Source organism: Pelophylax lessonae (genome assembly GCF_965119305.1).
Source record: "Pelophylax lessonae genome assembly, chromosome: 1".
NCBI classification, from domain to species: Eukaryota; Metazoa; Chordata; class Amphibia; order Anura; family Ranidae; genus Pelophylax; species Pelophylax lessonae.
The window spans coordinates 202,201,210-202,218,362 of record NC_138768.1 but is presented as its reverse complement, the minus strand read 5'-3'; the positions used below and the strand labels follow the sequence as shown (position 1 = coordinate 202,218,362).

Here is a 17,153-nt window from a genome sequence, read left to right as displayed (position 1 = left end):
ACTGGTGGCATTGTTCTGTTCTCCCTATATGGTGGTTCATAGAGACAAAGTGGTACTTCGTTCGAATCCGTCATTTCTACCGAAGGTGGTTTCTAGTTTTCACTTAAACTAGGACATTGTTTTGCAATCTTTGTGTCCTAAGCCCAAACATCCTAAGGAATATGCTCTGCATTCTCTGGACGCTAGTTCAGACAATCGGGGTGTACTTGGCGACTACTGAGTCTTTTCGGATGTCCGATTCTGGGACTCTGTGTACTCACGGATGGCCCAAATAAAGGGCTGCCTGCGTCTGCTGCAACTATTTCCAGATTGATCAGACAGATAGTGGTGTAGGCTCACTCGACTAAGGGTCAGACTCCACCTTTCCCTGTTAAGGCGCATTCTACTTGGGCGCTTAGTGCTTCCTTGGCTTTTTGCCATCAGACCTCTGTGCTTCACCTGGTTGTCTGTTTTCACCTTTACCAAATTTTATAAGGTGGATGTGCTGGCATCTGCAGTTGCCTCTTTTGGCCGCAAAGTTTTGCAGGCTGCTGTTTTAGGGGCCTTTTTGGCCTTCCTTGAGGGTGTTTACTGTTTTTATGGTACTGCTTTGGGACATCCCTACTGATATGCATCAGAGGACTGTGTCCGTCCAGGAACGATCGAGAACTGGATTTTTGACTTGCTGTGAAAATCCTTTTCTCTTCGGTTCATTGACGGACGCAGTACCCGCCCTTCTTCTATTTTGAGATGTATTGTTTTCTCTAACGCTGCTTTGATGCAAAACTGACATCCTATGCAGGAAGAGAGAGGGTATACCTCCCTGGGACTGCCCAAAGGCGTAGCCAGAACTTTTTTTTTTCTGCCTAGTGTACTACTCCTGTAGGGGGCAGTATAACCCTACTGATATGTTCATTGACGGACGCAGTCCTCTGATGCATAAGAGAAAAGGTTTTTACGGTAAGTCAAAAATCCAGTTTGTCTTGTCACATTTTCTTACATTTTTGCTTCCATTTTAGGTTTCTCTGGAAATGGGAAAAATTCTGGTAGAAGGTGTTGGAGAAGTCCAAGAATATGTTGACATCTGTGACTATGCAGTTGGCCTTTCTCGTATTGTTGGAGGACCCATATTACCTTCAGAAAGTAAATGAGGTTTTCATACTCTTGGTTGCGGCAAAAAACTATTTACTTGTTAAAAAAAAAAAAAAAAGAAGAAAAAATTTTTTTTTTTTTTACCTAGATCTGAAAGAACTGATTTTTAAAAACATTTGGCAGAACTGTGGCTTTTACAAGTTTCAGATTAAGCAAGTACTAGAAATTCAGCAGGGAATGCCCACATTTCGAACTGTGCGTGGCCCTCCCTGTTTAACCAAAATCTCTCATTAAGTCGACGACTTCTGTCTAATGAAAATGCTGGAAAACTTTCCAGGTTAAGCGGCTGAAACATACTGATCTGTGTATTCTTACAACAGGGTGTCCTCAGAATACAATGTCCTGGTTAGATGTATTCCTTGAACCAGTTTGCTTGTGTGGAAGGAGAAATCCTATTTTTTTTTTTTTTTTTTCTTTTTACCTCCTGCTGACTGAATAAATAACCATAAAATAGAAAAAGGAATAAACACTGCACTCAGAAAAATAGCTAAAGCTGCTAGCACTGACAGTCCAGATACAAAAACCCGATTATATAAACATGCAAAGATAGTGCAGCGCAAAAACCTCAGTGAATAAAAACAAAAATATTAATTTTAAATACCTAAAAGTGTCAACAATTCATAATTGGAGGGGGGGGGGCACGTTAAAGAAGAGTAAATCCCAAAGTCCACCATTAACATCTACCTTAAACGGGTAATCAGGTAATCTCCATCAAAATTGGTGATGGGGGAAAAACTTGTGTGCAAGATCCGTGATGCTACACGAAAACAGAGTGTGATGATCCTGAGCCAGAAAGTATAGGTATAACTGCTTACTGGGTGGTATTGGCCACCGAATTACAGGTGGTCAACTAGCATAAGGGGATTAAGATGTCCCTCTTACCCTTCTGTATCCAAGTATCCCCAACAATGCTCAAAGGTAATGCGAAAAAAGAGCGCTCTTAGTGTAGTAGTGTGAATAAAAACTTTAATATAAGGGATGAAATATTGCACTTAGACTAGTAGAATGAAACAACCAATCTTATCAAAGTAGCGTGACAAAAAAAATGACGGCAGAAAAAAGACAAAGTAGTCCATTGAGTCTGTCGAGTCTTTCTCGTCTCTCTCTTTCTCTCCTTTTTTTTTTTTCTTTTTTCTTTTCTTTCTCTGTTTGTCCCAAGCATGTTGAAGCCATTTGCTATTGAAGGTTTCGCTACCTCTTCTGGTAGTTTATTCCAAGCATCAACTACCTTTTCAGAAAGTTTGGGGTGTTCTTGATTTTGGTTTCACATTGAAAAAACTGCTCTCGAACCTTATTCACCCCCATGATGTGTTTAAAGGTTTCAATCATGTCACCCCTTTCCCTTCTTTCCTCCAGACTGTACATATTAAGTTCCTGAAGCCGCTCTTGATTCTATGTTTTACCTCTCAAACCGTTCACCATTTTTGTTACCCATCTCTGGACTTCTTCGACACATTTCGTCATAGATGATGAAAAAACTAAGTCTCTATCTAGCTGTCTGGTTGCATTGGCTTTTTTCTCCTGAGTTTTCCACTACGTGTATAATAAATATTAATTACATACTCCCTGCCTAAACCACTCACTGTCTCCTACCAAGGAATTTACAAAGTTAACAGAATGCTTCTTGCTCCTCAAGTATTTTATAAAAAAAAAGAATCCAGAAGGTACAGCGAGGCACCCCCCAATAAATGTGGCATAGGATCGGATCCAAGAATTGGGGTGTTACCTATAAGACGCCAATGGCTGACTTATAAAATTGTATACTGGACAGGGCTTCATTGTAAATATTTTGTCCTTCAGACTCAGGACTTTAAACAGCTTCTTTATTTTAAATGTAGTTGAAATTATTGGTACAAAGTAAAAGCTCTGTTTTGTAAGTTCCCACACATGCTAATGGATGTAATATCTCATGTTTTTAGGACCTGGGCATGCCCTGATTGAACAGTGGAATCCTGTGGGTTTAGTTGGAATTATCACTGCCTTTAATTTCCCAGTTGCAGTGTATGGCTGGAATAATGCTCTTGCTTTGATCTGTGGGGACGTCTGTCTATGGTAAGAAACACAAGGTGTCATAACAAGCATGCTTTACTGCAGATACAGACTGATTTTAATGTTGTGAGAAACAACACTGTTTAAAACATATGAGAGATATTATTTATATATATATATATATATATATATAATTAGTATGTGTGTGTGTAAAAAGTATTGCACCTAAAATGCAAAGTTGTGATACGACCCTGCTTCTTAGCAGTGCCTTTTTTTTTATTTTTTGAGCTGGTGCAGTGTTCTTTTTTACGTGATGTTTGAGGGCCATGACTATTTCAGACAATGATGCATATGTGGTAGACTGAGAATGTGAACCTAACCTATTTTAAGGATTATTTTCGTCTGTACCATTTCCTGGTAATTGTAGCTTAAACTGTAGCTTAAATGACTACATAATCCCCTCGAAGTGTAGTAAAGTTACAACTTGCTCTGTTACATCAAAACTTTTCATGGCATGTCGCACTAGTACAGGGCAGGAGTGTTTTAAATGATATGATAAAGCTGATATATGTTTGTAATTTTTTGGGGTACTGGAGAGCTGCTACTTTGCATTTTTGCTATAAACTTGTGTAGTGAAAAGTGTTCTATTTACAGGTTTTTTTTTTTTTTTTTTTTTTTTTTTTTAAATTTTAGTTCAAAATAGCGGGGAGGGTGAAACGTTGAAACCTCTTTGTCAGTTTTTTTTTTTTTTTTTTAATATTGTCTGTTGTCCCCAAATTGGACATTTTTCCCTACCTTCCTGCCCTGACAACATTCAGTGGTACAGGTGGTAAGCCTTAATCTCATGTTTAATTTTTGGAGGGTTAGAATCTTTGTCAAATTTGCATTGGGTATTCATCTTGTAGATTTCCTCTCCTTTTTGTTCTGATGACTTGATGACTTGATTGTCTATAGGACAGGAAGTGAAGAATTTTTCACCAATGTAATTACTGTAAATAAATTGTGACGTATAGATAGAAGTATTTATAGAAATGAGGTGTTTAACCTATTGTAGTAATTACTATTGTTTACATATTGTAGACTTCTACTTTTTAGGGGGCCGTTTACACCTCCTCTTTATTGCAGTGCATTCTAGCATGTTCATTTTGCATTGTGATACGCCGCCTGCATCAGAAATGTGTTTTTTTTTTTTTTGTTTGGTTTTTTTGTTTTTCTTTTTTTTTTTTTTTTTGGTAGCCCGTTCAATATAAAAAGGGATACTTTAAAGCTGAATTCCAGGTTTGTTTTTTTGCTTTTAAAGCGTGGATCGGTGTAATTATACATATTCCATACCTGTGGGATCCCTATGGAAGCTGGAAATCACTGTAGGGCCTCATGCATACAGGGTGTTTGAATTTCTCCTCTGAACGCCTGTTACTCCTGGCAGGAAAAAGTAGCTTAAAAAATGTGCCTAAAGCTTTGTATTGCACAAGTATTTAGGGGTGTCAAGCATTTCACCATTCATCTATTCCAGTGGCCAGAACAAATATTCTGGCCAATGGAATCCATAAACACTCAACCTTAAAACTTGTCTCGCATTTAGACTCGCCAATCATTTTTTCTGCCCAAATGCTCCTCTTCTAAACATGCTGGTGATGGTGGGATGGCCTGTAAACACTCCTCTTCTGGACACATGGGCCAACCTAGAGGTGCTTTTACAGGCTGGGGAAAAACTGCAAACTCTCTTGTAAAAGAAGCATTTTTTTAAAGCCCTATGTGCACGAGGCCTAGTAGTTGCTGCTACTACAGTGATTGCCAATGTCTTCCAGGTCTGGTGCCATTTGGCTGCCCTGCTGCATAGTTACCAGAAGCGGTCACCCGCTCATTGGCGCTTTTAAAAGAACACCTTGAATTGGTCTCAATGAATGCTAGGAGTTTGCCGAATGGATGAGGAACTATAGCTGGGTGGGTTCGCCATCTATATTTTATAGTGAAATGTAATTTTCATGATTTCAAGAACAATGTTTTTTGTGTTTTTATAAGGCTGTATATCTGATTCTTTTATTTAGGAAGGGAGCACCAACCACATCCCTTACTAGTGTGGCAGTAACAAAGTAAGTTCCATTGTAACACTGTCTCTCTCATATTTGTTATTGGCTATTGAAATCGCAAAGTACAACCCGTTAACTGCTAACTACAATCCTTCCAGAGCACCTAGTTAACAGCCAACTATCTGACAGTGAAACAACTGCTTTTCCAAAATCAGAATATGAAGCTGAGAGACTGCACAGTTTTCAGAAAAGAAAATGTACACCAATTAGCCATAACTTTATGATCACAGGTTAAGTGAAAAACATTAATTATCTCATTACAATGGCATTGGGAAGTCTGTGGGATATGCAGTATTAGGCAGCAAGTAAACATGCTGGTGCGGAAGTTGTGTTGAAAGCAGAAAAAATGGGCATCATAATTGTGTATGGGGCTACCTAGCCGCAGATCGGTCAGGGTGCCAGCCAAAAGTGCCTAAAATGGGCACTTTGAGCATCCGAACAGGACCACAGAGCAATGGAAGAAGGTTGCTTTTCTTTTCCATCATGTGGATGGCTGTGTGCGTATGCATAGTTTACCTGGAGAAGAGATGGCACTTGGATCCAGTATAGAAAGAATGCAGGCTGGCAGAGGAAATGCTTTGGGCAATGTTCGGCTGGGAAATCTTGGGTTCTGCCATTTATGTGCATGTTACTTGGACACATACCACCTACCTAAACATTGTTGATGACCAAATGCACCCCTTCATGGACGTAGTATTCCTTAATGCCAGTAACCGCTTTCAGGACAATGCACACTGCAAAAATGTCTAAAATGGTTTAAGGAACACAGCAATGAGTTTGGAGTGTTGATATGGCTTCCAAATTCTCCAGATCTTAATCCATTTGAGCATCTGTGAAGGCCCAACTGCACAACTTACAGGACTTAAAGGATCTGCTATTGACTGCTTTGTGCCAGATACCACTACATACCTTCTAGTCTAGTAACGTCAATGCCCTGATGGGTCGAGGCTGTTTCGGCGGCAAAAGGGGGACCTACTTAATAGGTGGGTGCCCATAAAATTATGACTGATCTGTGTATATACTGTAGATGAGTACCAGAGGATGGTCGGCTTGATTCCATAAGGCCAACTGCCTTTTTATGCTTGTAGACCCTTTTAAAGTAATTTTAGATAGGGAGGACCGTATCCAGTCTTACCTTTTTAATTTGGTCTACAATCGAATAAAGGCAACATTGGGTCACCGGCATCTCCAAACACATGTAGTTACAAGACTGTGTATGGAGACACAAGTGGTGGTCATGTTCCTGAGCTTCCATCTGTAAGGCGTTAAGGAGTACAACAGCTGAATATCCAGGTATAGTCAGACCAAATGGGGGCACATCAGATTTCATACTGTGGATCATCAGGACAGATTTTATGTTAATGCATTGTTGGGAAATGTTTGAATATTTATCAATGTGAATATGGACTGATGTAAGGTACTGGGTCTTGAAATGGCTATATGCCACAAAATGCTGTAAAGTAAAACTGCTTTCAAAAATATACAATTTTTATCAGTTTACAAAATGGAACATGAGCAAACAGAAGAAAAATCTTAATCCAATCAGAATTTGGCGTGACTACCATTTGTCTTCAAACCAGCATCAGATCTTACATTTGCACAAAGGGACTTTTCTAGGATTAGTTAGGTATTTGATTAACCAGTTCTACCAAGCAGGTGCTTATGATCATCATCATCATCATCATCATCATCATGTTAGTTGAAACCGTCATAAACCTAAACAACTGTGTAGAAGGCTTAACCCGGGTGAGGAACAGCCAAACTCTGCTATTAAGGTGAGGTTGTGTTGGACAGTTATGTCGCAGGTCATACACCATGGCCAGAAAAAGATTTCAGGCAGACTGGGGTTTCAGGATGTGCTTCTCAAGCTCTTTTGAAGAAGCACAAAGAAACGGGCAATGTTGAGGAACGTAGATGCAGTGGTTGGCCAAGAAAACTTATTGCAGCAGAAGAAAGACACATTGCCTTCTTCCGATGTTGATGAGAAGCAAGTACAATCAGTGCCATTAGTACAGAACTGATGGAATTCAGGAAGACCCAGGTACACCCATCTACTGTCCAGAGAAGTCTGGACAGAAGTGGTCTTCATGGAAGAAATGCAGCCAAAAAGCCGCATCTCCAACATGGAGACAAGGCTAAGCGACTCCACTATGCGTGAAAACCTAGGAACTCCGTTGCAGAAAAATGGCAGCAGGTACTGTGGAATTAGGAGTCAAATTTTTAAATATTGGCAGTAGTAGGAGGCAGTTTGTTTGCTGAATATATGTACCGCTATAGTGGTACAATGGGAGTCTGCAGGCAACAGTGAAGTATAGAGGTTCTTGCAAGTTTAGGGCTGCATTTCTGCACAATTTCAGCAAATGGAGTTGGAGATTTGATCATTTTCAATGGTGTCCTCGATGTTTAGAAATATAGGCAGATACGTATCCATCATGCCATACCATCATGGAGACAAGTGATTGGCCCCAAATTTATCATGCAGCAGGGAAATGACCCTAAACGTACAGCCAATATCATTAAAGTGGTTGTAAAAGCAGAAGGTTTTTCATCTTAATGCATTCTAGGCATTAAGATAAAAAAAAAAAAAAAAACCTGTGCGCAGCAGCCCCCTTCAGCCTCCCGAATACTTACCTGAGCCCATCTTTATCCAGTGATGTTGCAGGAGTTTCTTAGCTACCCAGGACTCCCCTCCTCATTGGCTGAGACATTGGCACGATTGACTGACTGACAGTAGTGGTAGCCTATCGGGAGAAAAGAGTGGGGGCCAGGTCATGGCTCCGTGTCTGAATGGACACGTGGAGCTATGACTCGGCTCGGGTGCCCCCACAGCAAGCTGCTTGCTGTGGGGGCACTCAACAGGAGGGAGGGACCAGGAGCACAGAAGAGGGACCCTAGAAGAGGAGGACTGGGCACACTCTGTGCAAAACTAACTGCACAGAGCAGGGAAGTATAACATGATGTTTTTTTTTTTTTTTTTTTTTAAATCGGTTTTTAATGTAATTGTAAAGTTTTTATCTTCAGCGTTGGGAAGAACAAGGAGTCCTGGAAGTGATGGTTTGGCACCCACAGGGCTCTAATCTCAATGTCAAGTCTGTCTGGGTTTACATGAAGAGACAGAAGCATTTGAGGCAGCTTACATCCACAGAAGATCTGTGGTTAGTTCTCCAAGATGTTTGGAACAACCTACCTGCTGAATTCCATAAAAAAACTGTATGCAAGTTTACCTAGAAGAATTGATGCGTTTTTGAAGGCAAAGGGTGATCCTTCCAAATATTGATTTGGTTTTCCCTTTTGTTCATTTACTTGATTGGTAAAAATAAATTAACAGTTCTATTTCTGCAAGTATACTTATTTTTTTTCCACACCTGCCTAAAGTTTGTGTGTGTGTGACTATTTTATGTAAAAATAGTTTGCAGTTCTTGGTCTGTGGGTGTATGTAAAAAGTTGCCATAACTGATTTGTTTTGCATGTTTACATTAATTTGAAAATTTAGTTAACCTATTTTATTTCACTTTTTAGGATAATTGCTCAAGTTTTAGAAGACAATAAGTTGCCTGGTGCAATCTGTTCCTTGACCTGTGGTGGTGCTGACATTGGGTGAGTTACTCTTTTCTGATGTAATTTCTATACTGGTTATAGTTCTTTTTACAACGAACCAGGAGTCAGGTTCTCAGGAAAGAACGCATAGGTTCAGCATGCCAACTAGATAGCATTTTTCAGGCAGTAAACACATGCACTGCAGGCAGTAAACACATGCACTGCATAAACACATTTTAAAACTTCAGATGTATTAGGCAGGTGATTATTGAACATAAAAGGATAGTCTACAATATAGTTATATAGAAAAATAGATGGCTTTGGATGGAAGATGGCATGTTACCTCCCAACAGGTATTCTCATAGGGCACTGCTTTGTAATGCTAGGATTTGTAATGAAGAACTTAGCAGGAGATGCCTGTTGAATGTCCAAATTAAACTCCGCAAAAGGTACGTAGTTGTCTTATTGGGCTAAAGGCACTAAAAATGGCAGATAAAAAATATTGGGATACCTTGCTGCTAGTGATTCAGAGAGAGATGCTACCAGCATAATCTGTTAGGTACCAACTACTTTAAATACGTATCCATTAGATCAGGTGACATTCATAGACTTTGAGGACCGTGTCAGAACATATTTTTTTTTGGGATGTTTTATTCTATAGTAGACAGGTGTTTGCATGTTTGGTATGTATAAATGTGCATTCTGGTGTAGCAATAGTATACATACTCCACCACTTAATGACCTCCGGAAGGTTTTACCCCTTTCATGACCAGGGCATTTTTTAGGTGACCGAGTGGCAAGTAGTTAAGCAATAGGCATTTGAAGAACTCTTTTCAGCAGTTGTATGTACTCGCCATCTATTCTTTAAAGCTTGGAAGTTTTGGTAGTTGGATGTACCTATCAAGCTAAAGTTAAAAGTAATGTTGCTTCACAACTTTCATGTCTTTCTGTAATATTGTTTTTCTGGAAGACAAACTCTGCAAGATGTCGTCATGTGTTGGTTGATTTATTGCTTTATTGTACTTCATTGCCTAATGAATTAGGCATTGCTAGTCTTTTATTTGCACTAGGCATTCTGCACTGTGTTCCTGGTATGTAATTTTATAGGAATGTAGAGAAATACTACTGTATGCAAATATTGATAAATTCTATTTCTGACTAGGCTAAAGTGATCTTTCTCTTTTTTTAAGTAAAATGGCTAAAAAATTAAAAAATCTATAACGTCTGCAAAAATGCATTGGATGTCAAATGCAAGCAACTCAAGTAAAGTATTTAAACTCGGCCCAGTTGTTTCCTAAATTATTTTCTCTGTCGCTCATTGACAGACGCAGTCCTCTTGATTAATATCAAATTGGGTTATACTGCCCTCGAGCGGACGCAGCAGACGCGCTGGTCGCCCCGTGGGGACAGTATCAGCTACTGTATGTCTTCCCTCCTCTCAAGTTGCTGCCGAAACTTCTTCGCAGGATAGAGGTGGAGGGAATTCCAGTTATCCTGGTAGCTCCGGACTGGCCTCGTCGACCCGGGTACGCCGACTTGGTCAGGCTGGTCGCGGACGCTCCTTGGAAACTTCCTCTCAGGGAGGATCTGCGGTCTCAGGGACCGATCTTCCATCCTGCTTTACAATCGCTGGCTTTAACGGCCTGGCTATTGAGACTCAGGTGCTGAAGGACAAGGGATTGTTAACTTCAGTTATTCCTACTTTAATTAAAGCAAGGAAAGCGACTTCCAGAAAAGTCTATCATCGCACATGGAGGTCTTGTATTGCGTGGTGTGAATCCTTTGGATTTCCTCCACGTGCCTATTCGGTGACCCGAATCTTGGCTTTTCTGCAACAGGGGGTTGAGCAGAAGCTGGCCTGGAGTACTGTCAAGGGTCAGGTTTCAGCGTTAGCAATTTTCTTTCAGAAACCTTTGGCTACCCATTCCTTGGTGCGGAATTTCATCCAGGGGGTGCGGCACCTGGCTCCGCCAGTGTGCGCGCCTTTACCGCCCTGGGATCTTAATTTGGTGTTGTCGGTTCTTCAGAAATCTCCCTTTGAAAATATCAGGGAGATTCCCTTGCTTACATTATCCCAGAAGGTGGCCTTCTTGGTGGCCATTACTTCTGCATGCAGGGTGTCAGAACTGGCCGCATTATCCTGTCGTTCCCCATATCTGGTGGTTCTTCGTCCGAATCCATCCTTCCTTCCTAAGGTGGTTTCAGAGTTTCATCTGAATGAAGTTATTGTGCTACCTTCCTTGTGTTCTAAGCCCAGTCATCCTCGGGAGTTTGCGTTAAATTCCTTGGATGTGGTTCGGGCAATCAGGGTATACTTGAAAACTACGGACTCGTTTCGTAAAACGGATTCACTTTTTGTGATCACGGATGGCCCCAAAAAGGGGTTGCCTGCATCTGCTGCGACTATCTCCATATGGATCAGACAGACGGTGGTACAGGCTTATTCTATTAAGGGTCGGAATCCTCCGTTCCCTGTTAAGGCGCACTCCACTCGGGCGCTTAGTGCTTCCTGGGCCTTCCGCCATCAGGCGTCAGTGGTCCAGGTTTGCAAGGCGGCTACCTGGTCGTCGGTTCATACCTTTACAAAATTTTATAAAGTTGACATGATGGCATCGTTGGATGCCTCTTTTGGCTGCAAGGTTTTGCAGGCCGCAATTTGAGGAGACCGTTGGTCTACCTCGAGGGTTTTTTTTCTGTTGGGTTTTCAGTTGAGTCTCATCCTTTTGTCTGATGAGCCTTTAAGACTTCTAGTTGGCACCGGTTGGGCCTTCTAGATTGGATTTTGATTTCTGTTATCCCACCCCTCATTTGTGGCACTGCTTTGGGACGTCCCAATTTGATATTAATCAAGAGGACTGCGTCTGTCAATGAGCGACAGAGAAAAATGGATTTTTGTAAAATCCTTTTCTCTTAAGCTCATTGACAGACGCAGTACCCGCCCCTCTACTGTTGAGTTGGGTTAAATTCTCTGACACTGCTTTGTGACATAACTAACATCCTGTAGCAAAGAGAGAGAGGATATACCCTCTGGGACTGCCCCTAAGGTGTGGCCAGAACGTTTTCCTTCTGCCTAGTGTCCTACTCCTGTAGAGGGCAGTATAACCCAATTTGATATTAATCAAGAGGACTGCGTCTGTCAATGAGCTTAAGAGAAAAGGATTTTACAAAAATCCATTTTTTCCACTAGTCCCTTGTCAGCCACCAACCAACTGAAGGACTTTCTCATTTTATATAGCCGATCATCTTGCTCAAGCTGGCGATATCTAATATATTCCCACATTCTCTTGTAAACCATTTTATTTATCGTACCGGTTTCAGATGCAGGCTGTGACTCTTCTGTGCTTTTCTTCCAGAAATGCTATAGCAAAGGATGAGCGTGTGGATTTGGTTTCTTTTACTGGCAGCACAAATGTGGGGAAACAAGTGTCTCTGAAGGTTCAAGAAAGGTTTGGTGAGGCTCTCCTCTTGGCTTTTATTTACTTGGGGAACATCTATTCATATCCGCATGCTTTAAAGTCTTAAGCCAGCAGAGAGTGTTTTGCTTCGCACAATAAATGAAAGCCGGCCATGGACGGACTAATATTCTGTTTGTATTCTGTAGGACGAAAGTTACTTGAGCTTGGGGGAAACAATGCAATCATTGGTGAGTATAACAAAAAATCTAGTCCATCCGCAGTGTAATGTTGATTAAGGTTTTGTCCATATTTCAGTGTTTAGTGTTATCCGTATGGACTAGCCGTAATAGTAAAGAAAGTAAAGCTTAACAGAAGCATGTGCACATCTGTGTTTGCTAAGCAGTAGATCATTTTTTATATATATTTTTTTCTTGCTGTAGGCAGGGGCCGAACAGAGCTGATCCTCCACAATGACCACTGTAGCTTATTTCCTCAAGATTTAGTGTGCATCATTGGGATTTACAGTGCTAAAGGAATTGTGGTTATGTGGTGGTACAGGGTGCTCTGATCAGAGTACTTTGTAGCATGATCTTATGTCAAGGAACTGGTTAGTTCTGTGTCTTTGGGAAGTGCTGACATCTACAGCACACCTAGGAGGCATATTCACGCCATATGGATCAGGCTGCATTGCAAAGCCCTGCCTAGCAATCTCAATGCATAAACATGGCAATTTGCCTGACCTTCTACCAGTTCAGTCACGCCACCGCTTAATTGCAGTGGTGTGCTCTGAAGCGTTCTACACTTTTTTTCAGTGCAGCATGTTGCAGCACACTACACATTTTGTGACATTTTATTAAAATTGGGGGGGGGGGGCTAGAAATGCTGAAACATCCTAAAATGACACTGGGGTTAATTTACTAAAACTGGAGAGTGCAAAATCTAGTGCACCTCTGCATGGGAACCAATCTGCTTCCAGGTTTTTTTTTTTTTTTTTTTTTTTGTCAAAGCCAAATTGAACAAGGTGAAGTTAGAGAAGTGGATTGGTTACTATGCAGAGCTGCACCAGATTTAGCACCCTCCAGTTTTAGTAAATCAACCCCACTGTGTCTGAAAGGAGCTTCCACATCTTTGTCAAAGGGTGCCGTGCCTAAAAATGGTAAATTTCTCTATCATTCATTGATGGACACATTCTCTGTTCTTCTTCATAACAGTAGGGTTTTACTGCCCCCTACAGGAGTAGGACACTAGGCTAGAAAAAAGTTCTGATTATGCCTATGGGCTGTCCCAGGAGGTATACTCCCCCCCTCTCTGCTATAGGATGTCAGTTTTAATCTGCCTAGTCAGGAGTAAGGACCTAGTTCCTTGCTGGGATCTGTGGTCCTGGCAAAAAGTTTTTTTTTTTTTTTTTTCTAGTTTAGTTTTTTTTCTCTGGATTTTTTTCCTGTGAGATCTACAAGCAACTAAGCTGCATCTGGGCGACAGGCTGGATATGTAGATCTAGTGGTCACCCCAGCTCCATGCTAGGTCGGCTGCGAGGTCCTCCTGGACGGGGACTGGCCCTGCGAGTTGAACGTCTTTCCAGGTCACACACGACCGGGTTTAGGCCCGAGTTGCAGTGTTCCTATTGGCCAACAGCCCCCCCACTTCGGTGGAGAGGGGTTCTGTCAGGAGAGGCGCCCGCCTGTTCCAGGTATGGTGAGTAATTAATCCCCCCCCCCCTCCCCCTGGTGGGTTTTGGGGTGGACGTGGGCCCCTCCCTAGGATGGTCAGACCTGCGAGATTCCCCTCTGTCCTGTCAGGCGGCACCCCATCCTCTCGGTGGAAGGGATTCCGGTCATCCTTGTGGCTCCGGACTGACTTCGCCGAGCTTGGTATGCTGACCTGGTCAGGCTAGTTGCATGCGTTCCTTTGCCCTTGAGACAGTAGATCCTCCCTGAGAGGAAGTCTCCAATCATCCTGCTTTACAGAAGCTGCCTTTGACGACTTGGCTGTTAAAAGCCGGGTGCTGAAGGACAGGGGATTGTCTGCTTCAGTGATCCCCACTCACTCACAAACGTGAGAAAAGTGACTTCTAGAAAGATCTATCATCGTACGTGGAAGTCGTATATTGTTTGGTGTGAGTCTCTTGGGGTTCCCCCTCTCTCTTACTCGGTGGCTCGGATCTTGGCCTTCCTTTAATGGGCAGTGGATCAAAAATTGGCCTTGAGTACCATCAAGGGTCAGGTTTCGGCCTTGGCAATTTTCTTCCAAAGGCCATTGGCCGCCCATTCACTGGTACCCAACTTTATCCAGGGGGTGTGATGCTTGGCACCTCCGGTGCGACTGCCGTTGCCACCTTGGGACCTTAATTTGATGCCGTCGGTTCTCCAGAAACCTCCTTTTGAAAATATTCGGGAGATTCCCCTGCTTACTCTTGTCAGAACTGGTGGCGTTGTCCTGTCGTTCTCCCTATCTGGTGGTTCACAGGGATAAAGTGGTACTTTGTCCGGATCCTTCCTTCCTGCCGAAGTTTCTACCTAAATGAGTACATTGTGCTATCCTCCTTGTGTCCTAAGCCTCAACATCCTAAGGAATTTGCACTGTATACTTTGGATGTGGTTCAGGCAATTAGGGTGTACTTGGCAACTACTGAGTCTTTTCGAAAGTCAGATTCGCTCTTTGTACTCATGGATGGACCAAAGAAAGGGCTGCCTGTATCTGCCTCGACTATTTCCAGAGGGATTAGACAGACAGTGGCGCAGGCTTATTCAATTAAGGGTCAGGTTCCACCTTTTCCCTGCTAACCACTTAAGCCCCGGAAGATTTTACCCCCATTCCGACCAGGGGGTATTTTGCGATTCGGCACTGCGTGACTTTAACGGACAATTGCGCGGTCGTGCGACGCTGTACCTAAACGAATTTGGCGTCCTTTTTTTCCCACAAACAGAGCTTTCTTTTGGTGGTATTTGATCACCTGTGCGATTTTTTTTTTTTTGATCACGCGCTATAAACAAAAAAAGAGCGTCAATTTTGCAAAAATAACAATATTTTTCACATTTTTTTATATGAAATTCCCCCCAAAAAAAATGTAAAAATCAAAATTTTTTAACATTTTCGGCCAATTTGTTTTATGCTACCTATGTTTGGTAAAAAAAATCGCAAAAAGCGTATTTTGATTGGTTTGCGCAAAAGTTATCGCGTTTACTAACAAAGGGAAAGATTTTTGTCATTTTTGTTGTTTTTTTTTTTTTAACGCGTAATGGCGGCGATCTGCGATTTTTTTTTTTTTTTGCGGTACTGCGACATTGCGGCGGACAGATCGGACCCTTGACTGACATTTTTGACACTTTTGGGGTTACCAGTGACATTTCTACAGTAATCAGTGCTATATATATGCACTGTTACTGTAAAAATACACTGGTAGTGAAGGGGTTAACTTTATTTGGGAGGGAGGGGCTGTGTGTGTCTCTAGGGGCGTGCTTTCTACTGTGATTGGCTGTGGCTTCAGCTGTAAGGACACTGATCAACGGATCTACATAGTAGATCCATGTGATCTGTGTCTTTGCAGCGAGGAGAATGACAGGCAGCTTGTTTACACAAGCTGCCTGACATTCCCCCTCTCCCCCGCCGATCGCCGAGTGACCGGCGGACATCGGGTCCGCTGGTCACACGCGCGGGGGGGGTCCGTGACCACGCGGGAGCGGGAGCGCGCCTCCGGGGGCGCGCGCTCGCTCCCTAGACCCTCACAAGCAAGCAACGTAGCCCTACGTTAGTTTGCCTGTGAGGGGCTGACCGCCGACGTAGATAGTCGTGCGGCGGTCGGCAAGTGGTTAATGCACATTCTACTCGGACGCTTAGTGCTTCCTGGGCTTTTCGCCATCAGACATCTGTGGTTCAGGTTTGCAAGGCGGCTACCTGGTCATCTGTCATACCTTCGCAAAGTTTTATAAGGTGGATGTGCTGGCATCTGCAGGTGCCTCTTTTTGCTGAAAAGTTTTGCAGGCTGCCATTTTTAATGGTGTTTTTAGTCTCCCTTGAGGGTATTAATGTGTTTTTTTTTTTTTTGTTTTTTTTCAGGTGGGTCTCCTCTAGTTGTTCTGATGAGTTCCATGTTGTCTGGTTGGCTGTGGTTCAGCCTTGGGGAATTATTTTCTGCTGTTCCCCATCCCTCAATTTTATGGCACTGCTTTGGGATGTCCCTACGGTTATGAAGAACAGAGACTGCGTTCATCAATGAACGATAGAGAAAATTGGATTTTTGTCTTACCGTAAAATCCTTTTCTCTGAAGTTCATGAGCTGACACAGTACCCGCCCCTCTATTTTGAGTTGGGTTGGTATTGTTTTCTCTGACACTGCTTTGTTACAAAACTGACCTATAGCAGAGAGGGGATGTATACCTCCTGGGACTGCCCATAGGCATAGCCAGAACTTTTTTTTTCTGCCTAGTGTCCTACTCCTGTAGGGGGCAGTATAACCCTACTGTTATGAAGAACAGAGACTGCGTCCGTCAATGAACTTCCGAGAAAAGGATTTTACGGTAAGACAAAAATCCAATTTTTGGCACATACTCTCGCTGGCCACTTTATTATGTATACCTGTTCAATTGCTTGGTAACACAAATTGCTAATCAGCCGATAACAAAGCAGCAACTCAATGCATTTAGGCATCTAGACATGGTGAAGGTGACTTGCTGAAGTTCAAACTGAACATTAGAATGGGAAAGAAAGTGAATTTAAGTGACTTTGAACGTGGCATGGTTGTTGGTGCCAGACAGGCTGCTCTGAGTTTTTCAAAAACTGCTGCTCTACTGGGATTTTCATGCACAACCATCTTTAAGGGTTTACAGAGAATGGTCAGGAAAAAAAAGAGAAAATATCCAGTGAGTGGCAGTTGTGTGGACAAAAATGCCTTGTTGATGTCAGAGGAGAATGGGCAGACTGGCTCGAGATTGTAGAAAGGCAAAAGTAACTCAAATAAGCACTCGTTACAACCAGGGTATGCAGAATACCATCTCTGAAAGCACAGCCTATC

At 42.3% G+C, this 17,153-nt stretch overlaps 1 protein-coding gene across 1 annotated transcript in view; it reads left to right on the top strand.

The window, feature by feature from the left end:
* Nucleotides 1–17,153, top strand: part of ALDH7A1 (aldehyde dehydrogenase 7 family member A1) — a 59,785-nt gene that overhangs the window by 18,516 nt on the left and 24,116 nt on the right. Inside the window, exons 5-10 of the mRNA XM_082272817.1 lie at nucleotides 999–1,122; nucleotides 3,051–3,183; nucleotides 5,169–5,213; nucleotides 8,730–8,807; nucleotides 12,101–12,198; nucleotides 12,349–12,390. Of these exons, the coding sequence (XP_082128943.1) occupies nucleotides 999–1,122; nucleotides 3,051–3,183; nucleotides 5,169–5,213; nucleotides 8,730–8,807; nucleotides 12,101–12,198; nucleotides 12,349–12,390 (520 nt within the window). The remainder of the gene's footprint in view (nucleotides 1–998; nucleotides 1,123–3,050; nucleotides 3,184–5,168; nucleotides 5,214–8,729; nucleotides 8,808–12,100; nucleotides 12,199–12,348; nucleotides 12,391–17,153) is intronic.